This window comes from Eubalaena glacialis, chromosome 7, assembly GCF_028564815.1.
Source record: "Eubalaena glacialis isolate mEubGla1 chromosome 7, mEubGla1.1.hap2.+ XY, whole genome shotgun sequence".
In the NCBI taxonomy this organism is placed as follows: Eukaryota; Metazoa; Chordata; class Mammalia; order Artiodactyla; family Balaenidae; genus Eubalaena; species Eubalaena glacialis.
In genome coordinates, this window is record NC_083722.1 from 3339086 (window position 1) to 3353962 (window position 14877).

Here is a 14877-nt window from a genome sequence, read left to right on the forward strand (position 1 = left end):
ATTGTATTTCCCCAATAACTTGGGGGACATTATGTGAAACAGATTCGTTCCCACGAGTCAGAGACGCTCTCCCACCTACACTTAGGATGTCAATTAAGGCAGTGGAATTTGTCACGGTAATAACAGTACGTTTCATGCCAAGGTTGTGTAAGTTCATAAATTTGATACGGGATGTGTTGATCATCAAATTCAAAGACTGACAGAGTCTTCCTTTAAAGATGTCGGTTCACACTAGTTAAAACCAAGTTTTAAAGGTAAATAACCTGACCATTCTACACCATTTTATTACCAATAAAGCGTTAAGTCCTCTGTTGACCTTTTTCATTTTAACCGAGTGCTTCTAAGTGACGCTGTCAGTACTGACCCTGTTTCCTCGGTGCGTGGGCCGGTGCCACCCTCAGAGCTCGGCCTGGACCACAGCCGTGCTGTTTCTTGGGCGCCTGCTGTTGGTAACAGGATGACCGCGCAGAAGGCTGGAGATGCCCAGCCCTGGTCCAGTTGTGACTGTGAAAACCAGCTCAGGTGGTCGGCGTTCAATGTAAAAAATAAAAAGAGAGCTTCTCTTGAATCACAAAAAAATAAGCCACCTAACACATCCATATATTCTGAGCATAAAATTTTAGCCTTTTGTTTGACTTAATTTCAAGGAAATCGCTAAAACCCCGAATGTTCTGTCACTATTCTGTTTTCAGATGGTTCGGCTCGGGAAGAGACGATCATGTGCATCACCTGTTGCGGTTTTTATTATTCTTGATGTTCCATTATTATTACGCTTGCACCTTATTTTTCAGATAATACGTTTACACTTGTCTCTTTTCCTCTGTAAACAGGTTGAAAGAATCGTTGACAAAAGGAAAAACAAAAAAGGGAAGACGGAGTATTTGGTCCGGTGGAAGGGCTACGACAGCGAGGATGACACCTGGGAGCCCGAGCAGCACCTGGTAAACTGCGAGGAGTACATCCACGACTTCAACAGGCGCCACTCCGAGAAGCAGAAGGAGGGCCCCTTCACCAGGACCAGTCGGACCTCGCCGAACAATGCGAGGAAGCAGATCTCCAGATCCACCAACAGCAGCTTTTCCAAGGCCTCTCCTAAATCGCTAGTGGTCGGCAAAGAGCCCGAGCCCAAGGCCAGCCCGCTGTTTGCCGCCGGCCAGAAGTTCAGGAAGAACCCAGCCCCGTCCCTCTCGACCCGGAAGAACATGGACCTGGCCAAGTCGGGCATAAAGATCCTCGTGCCCAAGAGCCCCATCAAGAGCAGGACCGCGGGGGACGGCTTTCAGAGCGAGAGCCCCGAGAAACTGGACCCCGCCGAGCAGGGGCAGGAGGACACGGTGGCGCCGGAGGTGGCGGCCGAGAAGCCGGTCGGGGCTCTGCTGGGCCCCGGCGCCGAGCGGGCGAGGATGGGGAGCCGGCCCCGGATACACCCGCTGGTGCCGCAGGTGTCCGGCCCCATGACCGCGGCCGTGGCCACGGGGCTAGCCGTGAACGGGAAAGGTGAGTGATGGTCTTGGAGGGGCGTGGGGGGTCCTGCCCCGGAGGGCAGTCTGGTGTGAGCCCGGGGGCTCCTGCGGGTTTCACTTCTGACAGATGTCTGTCTGCGGGAGCCCTGGAGAGATTTCGCCAGCCCCCGCTTTCTTCACTTGAAGCCTTTGACATGGACGTCTGAAGTCAGCACTGGCTGTCTCTGTTTCATTGGCCGTCCACAGACTGGACCACCACGTTGACTTGATTTAAACAGTGTCCCACTCTGAGTAGGTTATGGCTGGGTTTTTTGTTTGGTTGGTTGGTTGGTTTTTCACAGCTAGTTTCTACCTTTATGCACCTCTTAGACACTGGGTCTCATGTTAGGAATCCATCTGAATTTTCTACGTGTGGCCGGTATTGATTAGAAGTCATGGTTCTTGTTGTGCTAACCCATCTAAATAACCAGAAGTGCCTTTCAAGGAGGATATTGATGACCTAAGAGCCTTTGGGACTTCAATTGTTCTCTCTAAAATAGTCAGCTGTTCGGATCCCTTTTTCAGAGCAGGAGTCCGTTCAGTGTGGGTGCTCTTTTCTGTTCTGCTTTTACCCTGTTCCTGACCCGGACGCTGCAGCTTGGGTGGTCATCCTGGGGCCTCCCCGACCCCAGGACAGCACACCTGGGGATCAACATGGACAGCTACCTTCCCTGCCCTTTTCCTGTGCCTGGCGAGCTGCCACGTCTTCTAGAATTCTGTTACATCTTCTCTAACGTATGCCTCACCTCACGGTAGGTATACCTGCCTGCTGTCTTACTGGCCCCCCTGCTCCCCGCCTCTTGGCGGCTCCCATCCATTTGCTGTGATTCTTGGACGGGGGCGCGATCCCCAGTCGCCAGCAGCTGCACTGAGTGGGCAGGCGGCTCCGAGTCTGCACGCGGCCCTCCCCTGCCTGTCCAGCTCCCTCTCCACGTCGGGGCGCCTGCTCTTCTCTGCCCTGTTCCTTCTTCGCCTCGTGGACACTGGTCTTCCTTCTGGTCCAAGAGCCACCCGCTCCCATGTCCCTTCGTCCCTCGTGCCCCCTCGCCCTCCGTGTTGCAGGAGTGGGACGGTCTCTGTACCTGTGTGCATCTCCCTCAGCCCACACTTAGTAGAATAATACGAAACGAGGAAAAGTGGTGTTGGTTTGTTTGGGGCGCTCTTTTCCTCCAGAGAAGTGTTCCCCTGAGACACCGCTCTGCCGTCTTGCTGTGGTGCGTCCGCAGGCTTGGTCTTGGGCCCTGGGTCACAGGGAGGGGGGATGTGACAGAAGTCAGGGTCCCCTCTGCACAGTACAGGGGCCTCTCGCCAGTGTTTCTCAGGCACGGGCTTTGTCCCGATGCCGCTCCTCCCTGCCCTTGGCCTCCGCCTGGAGCTCGTCCGCAGAGCTGGCTTCTCGTGTGGCCGACCTGCTCTCAGAGACGGCCCTCTGACCTCGGCACGAGGAAGGAGCATAGAGGCTCGGAGGCAGACGAGGCCCGACAGCCCGCTCATCAGAGGCTCCACTTTACAGACGGGGGTCGAGTCCGGAGAGGCTGGGATGCTCAGGCCGGGCGGGAACCAGCACGTCTCTTAGTTCCCACCCTGTGTTCTCCTCGCCACTGCCGGCCACCTTCACCAGGGAAAGAAGCGTCTCCTGCTTCACCGCACGCTCGGGCCAGGTGCCGCCTGGGCTCTGGTGCTGCAGACGAGGTCTGGGCCCGAGCCGCCAAACGACAGCCCGCGGGCCCAGCCCTGTGTGGCCTGGGAGCTAAGAATGGTTGTCGCATTTTCTGATGTTTGAAAAAATCAAGAGGAATAATATTTCACGATCCGTGAAAATAGAAGAAATTCAGATTTCTGTTCCACAGAGCGTTATTGGAACACAGGCACGTTCGTTCGTTCACCTACAGTCTGGCTGCTTTCCAGCTGCAGGGACAGAGTTGAATCATTGTGACGAGACTGTGTGGCCTGCAGGCTGAAGGTGGGCCGTTTGGCTTTTAACAGAAGAAGTTTGCTCACCCTGCTCTGGGAAGCCTTGGTCCTGGGGGTCGGGCACAGAGGCCTCAGATCCTGGGGTTCCCCTTTGATTGTCCACAGAGCTTGTGTGTACATACGTTTTCTGGCCGGAGGGGACCCATAATTTTCAAAACGATTTTGACTCTTCCGTTCCCACATTCTGCTGTCAGCACAGTTCTGCAGGGTTGGCTGCCCTCAGCAGAAGCCCTCAATTTTGTATATAAGGAGGGTTGTGGCTTCTATTTAAATAAAAAGTGGGTGACTTCCTTTTTTTTTTATCGCTCTTACCCATTTCAGAAATTTTTCAGTGTCTATAAGGGTGTCTGTGGTTAAAACCACAGGGGCGTGTAAGTGTAAAATCTTAAATTATTTTATCTTTTTCTGCGGAGGTAGTTGATTGGGGTGAGAGTAACATACGTTTCCAAGGCCCCTGTGACCGCCCTTCTCTCTTGCCCACCCGGGTCCCATACAGGTTGAGAATCTCCTCCCCACTTAGATGGGAGCAAGTCTGGCAGCCCCTCGGGAATGTCTTTAAGGCTGTGGTGAACGAGGCTTGCAGTGGTGTCCTGGACGCTTGTCAGGGTCACTGGGTGCCTTTGCTTTCTGTCACCCTCCTGCGTGGAAGATGCTTTCGTTCTTCCTGCCACTGGACTGTGGGCTTCGGGAGGGATGTCGTCTTGCAGGGCTGAGCCTCCCCGCAGCCAGAGCAGGGCCTGTGTGTGGCGGGAGTGATTTGGGTAGGACAGTGCTTGCTGGAGAAGAGACTGTGTGACACGTCCTTTTCGCCCTGTCGCTGGGTCACACTAAACGAGAGGGGGTGCTATTGAAAAGACAAGGTCCGTGGTCCGGAGCATGGAACCTTCCGGAAAACCACATTCTCGCCTCCAGCGTGTCTCTCTCCTGACGAGCAGGACTGAGGCCCTCTTGGGTGGTTGGTCCACGTTCGTACATTCTTAACACAGATGTTTGTTTCTACCTTCCACGGTAATTTTAGAGCCGCACCAGAACCCTGATTTGTTTTTCTAAAGCTAATTGAAGCAGATACTTGCGCAGTCATTGGGAAATGAACCGTCTCCTATTCAAAACATTAATCGAGTAGGGGGGATATTTTTGCCACCAAGCACAACAGATACTTAAATGTCTGTTACCCAAAAGAGTAAATGTTTCTGGAGAATTTTAACACACACACAGTGACTTTTACAGACTAACCATATGTGTGTTTGGTTTTTGACTGTTTTAAGTATGAAACAGAGGTTTAAAAGATGAGTATATTGCTTCACTCAGAAATAGAAAAAATTTTAAATTTAGGCAATGCAGCTGTGTTTCCAGTCTTTTTTATTAATAAGTTACTGTTTTCATGCTCTTTTAATTGCCTGATGAACTAATCCTACAAAAGAAGCAATTGCTTTTAAAAACTGTATTATTGTTACTTTGTTCTTTCGTGAATTCAAATATATAGTTGATCACCATTCCACAAGTATGACATTTGAGGAAATACTAGTAGGAAACTGTTTTTTTTTGAAATGAGGTCTAAACCTTATCAGTGTTATCATGTAGGGTTGGCTACTGGATTTTAAGTCAAAGCTAACAGATTTAGGAGGAAAATGATGGAGGAAATACCTTAACACACCACATGTCTTCCACCCCATGAGCATTTCAGTCGGAGGAAGCTCCTGGGAGAAATTTTCGGGAAAAGTTGGCTTCTTCGGAGTAGCTGCAGCATAAGTTCCTCCCAGTAAGAATATGAAGCAGGTGAGGCCCGGGCTCCTGGTCCAGAGCTCCTCTGCAGGAGGAGCCCTGGGGCCACTTGCTGTGTAGGCGCTGACATTGGAACTTACCTGCAGGGACGGTTAGGAGGCCAGGAGACCAGTGCCCAGAGGCCGTCACCGGTCAGCGGGGCCCCAGCAGGAAGTGTCCGCTGGACAAGAGGACGTTTGAAGCCACACTGTAGCAGACCGTCAGTTAAATGCGTGTACGAGGGCTCACCACGAAGGATTTCCATTTGAAACCAGCAAGCGTTTGTCCTCGTCTCCCACGCGGCAAGGCTGCAGGGGGGAAATGACCCGCCAGCGGTTCGCGGGCGCTCACCTTTGCCCGCCCTGAGCGCACGGTAGGTGGCCCCGCAGAACGGTGCCGTCGCCCCGTTTCCTTCCTGAGCTGAGCTCGGCGGCCCCCAAACCTGGATGTGCTTCAGATTCCAGTGGAGTTTTAGGCACAAGGCCCCACGGAGAAGAGGTTTCTGCCCTGCGGCAGCAGCCTGTAGGATGAAGTCGGTCACCCCCAGGAGTCTCTGAAAACGTACAGACCATCATCATATTACTTGAAAACTTGTAAATGGGCGGTTCTTTGCCGGTCCCTGATGTGGAGCCCAGGCCTTTAAAGGGGTGCTTCCACTTGCCACTTGTTTGAAGAGCGAGCCTCTTTCTTTACACGTGGACCCACTGGTTTTGTGTGATGCACACCCTTAAACCCTCTTCTCCTGTTTCCAGTTCGGATTTCATTAAAGTGGACACGGCCTTAGGTACTTACCAGTCTGCCTGGGTGCACAGCCCTAGAAGTTTTCATTCTTCCCACTTTCTCACTTAACACCTGATGTGACCGTTCCTTTTACCCGTATGCTGTACATACTTTCCAGAGCATCACCGTTTTCTCTGAAGCATCAGCTCACTGTAATCATGTCTCCTGTCTTGTGTAAAATGAACTAAGTGTGATCGTGACAGATTCAACGGGCCTAAGACGTTTCAGGGAGCCACTCAGCCAGCTCTGGACCAGCCCAAGTCCCAGCAGGAGGGACCCGACCCGACTGCCGAGCTCCGACCTCTGCTTCTGGGAGACTCCCCTCCTTGCCCCTCCGCGAGGTTTTAGGGACGCTCAGGAGTGCTTGGGACTCGGGGCAGCGTTGACCCAGCAAGCCCACTTCAGAGCCCTTGTGACCGTTGGGTTTTCTCTTTTCATTTCCACTGTCCTTGTGTCTCTTCCTATTCCAGCGGTTCTCGGAGTGCGGTGCCCAGAGCAGCATGAGCGCCTGGGGACCTGCTAGGGACGCACCCCCCAGGCCCCGCCCCACCTCTCGAGCCCGGACTCTCTCAGGTGGGCCCAGCGCACCCTCCAGGTGGTCCTCAGGCCATCCTGTGCTGTGTTTTCTTGTGAGTTTGTGGTTTTGTAGAGCAAGATGGGAAGTAACTATCCACTACCAAATCCTTGTGTTTGTAGTATATTTTACGTTCTTACAGTTAGATTTAGTTCCTATTCGCTCTTGAGATCTTGATTTGAAATTGTCTTTAGGCATTTGTAAATTATTTTTAAATAAATACTTTAATAATTAAACATTTTTAATGACAGGAAAACATAAAATAATTAAAACATCTCAAAGAACAAAATGAAAAGTAAAAGCTCCCCCCTCCCAAATCCCACCTCCTTCTCCTCCTCTCCAGAGAGAACTGCTGCTAACAGTTTTTTCCTTCCAGAAATTGTACAAACATGTACATCTTTTCAGTTCATCAGTGGGTCATACTTATCATGTGGTTCTACCACTTAGGTTTCTTTTTTACTTTTATGATACGTCTTGGATGTATTTTCAGATCCACGTGAACAGCCCTCCTCCATTCTTTCAGAGATGTCGCGGTTATTTATCGCATGGCCTCAGTGATTTCATGTCGCTGCTTCTCAGCAGGGGGCACTGTGGCGTCTGGGCCTGGGTGCTCCCCTGGTTTAGCATCCCTGGCCCTGCCCTTAAGGCGCTAGAGTGGCCTCAGGCATAGTGTGTCGTGTTCCCTGTCTGCCAGCACACCTACATTCCCGCAGGGGCCTGTGTCTGGGCGCATCCTTTAGGTGAGAACCACAGCTATAGGCATTGTGAGTTTTTCCGCCGTAAATGAATAAATTTAATTGATGTTACAACAGCAGAAATGGTAACGTACTTCGTGTCTTAAACACAAGTAATCCAGAAATACTGTGAATTTTGACACAAGTAATTTACAAGTACATTGAGCGAAATAGGAAAGTTGACCATGGCCACCTCCCCTCAGAATACCATTTCCTTCCCCAGAGGGAACATTAATAGTTTGATGTGTGTCATTTCAGACGTTTTTCTGGGTGTCTATACTCTTCGATATGGAATCGTACTCCATAAATGTTATTGTATTTGTCTTTTTCATTTAACATCCTGTCTTGGAGAACTTTGTATTTTAAGACTCACATCTCTACCTCACTTCTCTTGGAGTCGTAAACTTGATTTTTATTTTTTTGATACTATTTCAAACTTATGGAGAAGTTGGGGGACAGTACAAGAAAAACCCGTCTACCCTTTTATCCACGTTCACCGATTGTCTGCATTTTGCCTCATTTGCTCTCTCCTCCCCCCGCCCCGTGCACATGTGTATTTATACCCACACGTACGCGCGTGCATAGACACCACTGTTATCCTGCATCATTTGAGGCTGCACACTTGCTGCTATGAACAAGAGTAAATGCAAGGGCTACGACTGACCTAAGATTCAGATGTTAGCAAATTGCTCTCTAAACAAGCTTGAAGACTGGGTGCCCATTGACCTGTTCTTAATCAACCTTTAAATATCTGCCCAATGAGAAGGTAGAAAATGGTATCATTGTTTTAATTTTAAAACGTGAAAACTCTGTGTTTACAGGTTATAATTGCTGGTTTGCATTTATTTTTCTGTTAGTCCCCTTTATATAGCCCTTGCCTATTTTGCAGCGGGCGGCGAGGGGGGGTGTTGGCGGTGTGTGGAGGGAGGGATGAGTGGCTCAGCTTTTCCAGAGTGTGACGACTTCATGAACGTGCATGTCACCCTCGCCCGGGGACCACGCTCGTCTTGTGTCTGAGCCACCGTGTGTGCCCGTCCTCCTGGCAAGGACTGAGACTCCCACACCAGGGGGTAGAGTGAACGGGCCTGTCTGGTCTCTGCCTTAAGGAATATTTACAGCAGTTTAAAGAGAACACCCCAAATTAATTTGCATTAATTTTATGGTCCTTGCCCAGGTTTGAATATACCAAAGTGCGTTATTTTATTAACTTGGAGTTTTATAATTTTAAAAGAATTTGGATTCCTTAGGTCATATGCAAAGAAAGAACCTTTCTGACTACAGTTCCTGCTCCTTTTGAACTATGTAACTGACTGGTACACGGGCAGAAGGAGAACAATCACATATTCAGGTGAAATTCCTTTTTTTTTTTTTAACATTTGCTCTTGTTGCTGCCGACTAGTGGGGCTGAACATCTGTTCCAAACCCCGCTCATCTTCTGTATCCTGTATTCTTACTGCTGTCACCTGCAGCGGGGGACTGGGCTTCTGGGATATGCCGCCAGTGACGTCCTTGACGGGCAGCTGTCCACAGCTGTGTGTGGACACCCACCCAGTCTCACCTCCGAGCCTGCCCTTCTGTCGCCTTTGTTCTGTCGTAAGTTCTCCAACCTGCTGCTGCTGCTGCTTCCAGAGCATCTCGTGTTACAGACGAGGCTGGTTCTGAAAGAGAAAGTGATTTGGTAGAGTTGGTGGGACAGGAGGGTCCGTGATAGAACCTACTCCTGACTCCTGTTTGGTTCTTCTGTGTCACACGGGCGACAAGGGACTTTTTATAAGCATGATTCACAATACTGATCGTACTATAACAGTCGATTTTTTTCTGTCTCCAGTGAGTGAAATGACTCAAATCGGTTTAAACAAGCAAACAAAAATGCCTGCATTGGCTCAGAGTAGGATCCAGGCACAGCTGGATCCAGCCACCCCCAGCACCCCGTCTCCCCGCCACGGGCTCTCTGCTTCGTTCAGAGGGTGAGGGTTGGCGTGCCGACCCTCTCAGCAAGCCGAGCAGAGAAGCATCTCCTCCTTCCCGGGAGTTCCAGCGGGTGAGAGCGGCCCACCCAGAGTCTGGTTCCCCAGGGAACACCCCAGCCGACAAGCAGTAGAAATGGGAGCTGGGCTGAGCCCCTGAGAGTCTCGACACATTTACGATTACTGAGTACATTTAAAATATAACTCTGCTCTCCTCGGTTACAGAAAACCGTGCGTGTTAAATATTGACCATTGAATAATAACAGCTCCAGTGCGTGTCCCGTTCCGGCTTCTGGGTGGTCTTGTCTCGTGGACGTCGTCCTCTCTTGTGGACGTGGTCCTCCTCTCCCTGCCGGCCGCTGCTACTCACCGTGAAAGGGGACCCGAGCTGCCCTTTCACTTCCTAGCTTTGTGCGTAAGTTGGGTTACACACGACTGCCTGTTGCGGTCCTCGCAGTCCTGTCTTGGGGGCTGCCACTGTGTTTATCTCCTAATTTGATGTCACCTTTTAAAAGTCGGTCACATTTTTAATTACACATGAGGAAAGGTGATTTTCATAAGTCAGTTTATCAGGCACCGCTTGAAGGAAGACCCTTATTAGGAGTCGAGTTCCCCAGGATGCCCTCGCCGTGGGCGGAGAGGTCTGCAGTGGCCCGGGAACCTGGACCAGGTGGAGGAGAGCCGGTTCCCTAGAGGAATCTCTGAGAGCAAAATCTGGCGGCGAAGATCCAGAACAGGTGGACAAATTCAATACCACTGTAGATGGTGGGATGGGAAAGCATTTCAGTCTCCTCTGGAATCTTCTGTATCGTCCGGTCCGGTTGTTTACTTAGAGTAGGTGCTTGACGAACATTTGTATGTGAGTGGACGAGGTGCCGGAGGGATTTTTGTCTCTTCTACTTTCATCCTCAGTGTTTGTCTTCTAAAAAGAGTGAGTGAAAAAGAAACAGCAGATCTGTCAGGGGAGATGGGAGAGATTGCCAAGGAAGTAAGAGCCAGGGCAGGTTTGGAGCATGCGTGCAAATATGGAGTGAGAGGTGATTCTTCGAGCTGGAAAAAGTGAAGAAAACATCTGTAGGTTAATGGTGTAGAACATCTTTTTTAAAACACCAGTGAATAATTTCACTTTGTATGACAACATGCAGGAGGCAACTTGATAGGTAATGACTCGGGCCTCTCCCGAGAGGCACCCACTTCCAGAACCCCAGGTCGCCAGAATGAGCTTCAGACCAGTGGAGCCTGTCCCGGGCCTCGGGCCCAGGTCCTTTCCAGGTGGAAATGACCTCGGCGTTCAATTCTGTGCATTTCCGCCGTAGAGCAGGCTTCTCCCTTCTCATCTGCCCCCAGCTTAGCAGTGTTCATTGCTGTGACCTCGTCAGATTCCCCAACGTCCTCAACCTCCTGGGAGGGGGTGTCCCGCCCGCCTTCCTGCCCCCGGGCCTCCTGCCCTCGGCTCTGTGGTGGAGGTGCTGACCCCCAGGCTCTGGGGCCCGCAGTGCCAGGCAGCTTCCTCCAGGTCTGTGTCTCTACCCCTGTCACTGACTGATGCTCCGACCTCCCGGTCCTGCTCCAGCATCCCTCAGAGGCGGGCTTCACACCTTCGTTCCCACCCTAGGACTCGGCCTGACCTCTCACTTCTGACCCCGGGAGAGCACCGGCCCGGCGTTCCGCGGCCAGTCCCCTGCTTCATCCCATCCACCCGTCACTGGTCCTCACGACCCAATGGCTGGTGCTTGTCCCAACGTTGGACTGACAGAGAACGTCAGGATTCACAACCCCTTTTCCTCGGGGTTTGACCTCTTAAAAACGATCTTGTTTCCACCCTGATCCCTTTTGGGCCACACTGTGGAGAATTTAGTCCACGTTCTTCATCCTCTCTTTCCCTCCTCTGCCCTCGGTCTGGCTCTCGGCACCCGGACCTCTGGCCACCCCAGCCACAGAGTCGGGGCTGCAGCCTTTTAATGTTTTATGTGGAGCGGAGGACATGTTTCGTATGGCTTATCACATCTTTTAGTTTTGTCTTCATTTTCAGGTGTGGTAACAAACACATAAACCCTAAGTTTACCATCTGAAACATCGTTAAGCGTGTAGTTCAGAAATGTTAAGTGCATTCACGTTGTCACACAGCGGAGCTCTAGAACTTCTTCCTCTTACAGAGTGAAGCTGTCCCCATTAAACACTAATGCCCCTCCCCACAGCCTTTGGCAACACCACCCTACTGTCTGTTTCTATGATACTACTTTAGGGACCTCATATAGTGCAGTCACAGAGCATTTGTCCTTTTGTGTCTGCCTTATTTCACTGAGCATAATGTCCTCAAGGTTCATCCGTGTTATAGCCTGTCAGAATTTCCTTCTTTGTAAGACTACATACGATTTCATGGTATGTATGTATTTTTTCCTTCATTCATCTGTCGATGGACGCTTGGGTGCTTCCGCCTCTTGGCTATTGTGAATGATGCTACGATGAACAGGGGTGTACAGCCATCTCTTCAAGATCCTGCTTTGAATTCTTTTGGATAAATACCCGGAGGTGGGCTTGCCGCATCACGTGGTAATTCTGTTTTTAATTTTTTGAGGACCATGTAGCAGCCACAGCATTTTACATCCCACCAGCAGTGCACAAGGGTTTCCATTTCTCCACATCCTTGCCAACGCTTGTTGCGTCTTTGTTTTTAAAATACTTGTTCTGGAACACTGCTGTTCCTTGTTCACCTTTTATCTCTCGTTTTCTTTTCGGTTGCCTTTGTGCTATTCTTCTGCCCCCCTTAAGTGGCACGGTCCCCAGGGCTGTTCGCTGTGGCACCCGTTTGCAGAGGGATGTTTGTTTGGTGTGCCGGGCCGTCAAGGGGACCCTCGCGGAGCAGCTGCTGGCGCTGGGAGCATCGCTTGGGGTTCCGATGCCTGGGCACTCCCTGCTGCCTACACACTTAGGGGCCTTCTTCCAGCCCAACCAAGGTAGCAGGCCGAGCTCCGGCCCCCTGAAATGGAGGTGACACCCTCCTCTCCATAGCTGTACCCAGCGGACAGGGGACTTTTGGGGAGTAAGAACCAAGACTCCCGTCCTACTTTTTCTACCACCTGCCTGGCCTTATGGTAGGAGCTGAATGTGTGGAATGGATAAAAGCATTTTCTTCTTTCCTGGTTCATCTTAACATGGCTTTTCATTACTAGCATTTTATTGAATATTCATAGAGTATTGTTTTGTCTGGGCAAAAATCTAATTAAAGAATTTATTCAACTTCAGCAAACAAACGCAGTGAGGACAGAGCACTCCCTCTAGCCGTGAAGTGCTCGCCATCATCTGGGTGCTACGGGGAGAGGAAGGCTTCTGTGCGCTTTCTCCCGGGGCCTGGTTCCGGGGGCTCCTGGCTCACCTGCCCCTCCCCCTCTCCGTGGCTGTGGGCCCTCAAGCTGGAGCTGGCTGTGCTGGGTTCGTCTCACTCGGCTTCAGACACAGTTGTTGGGACTCCTGAGTTCCTGAAATGGTTTTCCCTCTGGTTGGAAGGCATGTTTTAAACCTTGCTTTGAGTTTCTGGTTGAGGGTGTCCCGTGCTGAGGGTCAGCTGTCTCTGCACGGGGGCGGGGGGCGGGGGGCGGGAGGATCCTGGAAGCTCCGTGCCTCCTCGTCACACGCTTGGTGAGCATCTCCTGTGTGCAGGCCCCGTGCTGGATGCTGGGAGTTCAGAGCTCAATAAAACATAGCCCCTGACTTCCAGGAGCGCGTAGCCCGGAGGGACAGTTGTTGGTGTAAGAGCCCTCGTTTCTGACTACGGGGCTCCGTTGAATGGCGCGGTAGTTGACAGAGAAAGTAGCTCCGTCCCTGGTCCAGGACGGATGGAGCCAGAGCACGGCCACCGCCAGGCCGCAGTGTTGAAAGTTGAGCCCTGGGGTCTAGGCGGTGCTTCTCAAGGCAAGAGCAGTAAACCAGACTATCAATAAGGAGATGGTAATAAACTTACCCTCGTGCAGACCTGCTCTTGCTGAAATGATGACATCTGATGAGATAAACCATCTCTGTTTAGAAAGCAGTTACGCTCCTGTAGCAAATACCCGCCTCCCCTAGTGATGGGGAGCTAACGTAACTGCCTCTCAGTCTAGAACCGTAAATGGGACCTGCCGAGACAGCGGGAAGACTTTTTCGTTCCAGATTGTGTTCTGAACTGTGTATGTGCGCCTCAGGGGAAGTGGATTTGTTACCCCTTCTTCTGTTCACAACTCCCCCAGCCTCCAGCCCCCGCCTTTGGGAAGATGCGCGTCATAATCAGGTTTCTTTATGATAACGTCTCGTCTGCCTTCCCTACTTCATTAGTTAAGAGTTGTTTGTGCTTAAAAATATTTTTCAATGGGGACATAGTAAGTTCTCAAAATACCTTAAAACAACCCCCTTTCTGGCCAGTTATCTCAGTCATAGTCATCTCTCATTTCTGTCTGCAGTTCAAGTTCTTTTTTATGTGTGGGTGACACGAGGGCAAGGGGAGGGCAGTTCTTTCTTACGTCAGGAGGAAAGAGGTAGATGCCTTAGGACCACGTCAGCCACTGAGAAACGCAGCTCGCGCACCTCCGTGCTGAGATGTCACCATCACGAAGTCCACACACGCGAAGAGAGACGTCGGGTCACCAGCAGACCACACAGTCCCTGTGTCGTCCACTGCTCCAGGAGGTCGGGCCCCACCCCGTCCTCAGCTGCAGTTCTCAGGCTTTACCACTGTCCCAGCCCAGCCCACCGCCAGCCCCACCTGAATTTCAGAAGTCAAACTGGGTGAAGCAAATAGCGCGCCCATGAGGACGGTTGTGGAAGTGCTGGTGCGTCCCGGTCTCGCTGACTCTGGGCTCATATGATTAGGAGATTGACCACCCTGAGTCTGCGTGGTGGGTTCAGTCCTCTGCACCCCCAAGACCAGACGAGGAATGTGAAGCCCACTGAGGCGTCCTTGCTGATGGACGACACTGTCCTGATTGGTCTCTGGCAGCTCCCTGCCCGTGTGTCAGGGTCGGTCCCAGGCCTTAGTCCTTGGGATCTGATGCCAGTGTGGGTGCTGGCCTCCCCCGTCCCACAGGACAAGCCCGGATTGTCTCCTAAACTAGTTGCCGATTTTGAAAAACAGGATTTGTCACCAAGGAGGACAGAATCTCAGCGCGTGCTTCATCCAGGGCACGTGCAGTCGGGAGCCACCTGTGGGAGGGTGAAGCGCTGTATTATCTCGAGGTAATAAAGGGAGTCATAAGGTTTGCTTTTGAGAATTAAATCAGTGAAGGCTTTGGCTCCGTCTGGGTTGGGGGCAAAGACCATGGAGCCTGAACCATGTCTCGTGTCTGGAAGCCCCTCAGTTCCCCAGGGCTGGCAGCTCAAGTGCTGGGCCCCTTACGATGGAGACCTTTCCTCTCCAGCCCACAGGACCATTTCTAGTGTCATTCTCGTGGCAATTCCTGCAGCTCTACAGGGGTTGGAGCCTTAAAAAAAAGTCACTGGTTCTAATTAAATCTTAAAGTAACAAGACGTGGTATGTGAGGAGGCGTGCCCACAGTTTTAATTAAGTTTCATGTTGGTAACGGGGGTGAAGGTTTCGCCTTTCATCCAGTGGG

The 14877-nt window shown here is 51.3% G+C and overlaps 1 protein-coding gene across 1 annotated transcript in view; it reads left to right on the plus strand.

Moving 5' to 3' along the window:
- CDYL (chromodomain Y like) overlaps window positions 1-14877 on the plus strand; it is a 151668-nt gene that overhangs the window by 82458 nt on the left and 54333 nt on the right. The window contains exon 2 of the mRNA XM_061195685.1: window positions 831-1497. Within this exon, the coding sequence (XP_061051668.1) occupies window positions 831-1497 (667 nt within the window). The remainder of the gene's footprint in view (window positions 1-830; window positions 1498-14877) is intronic.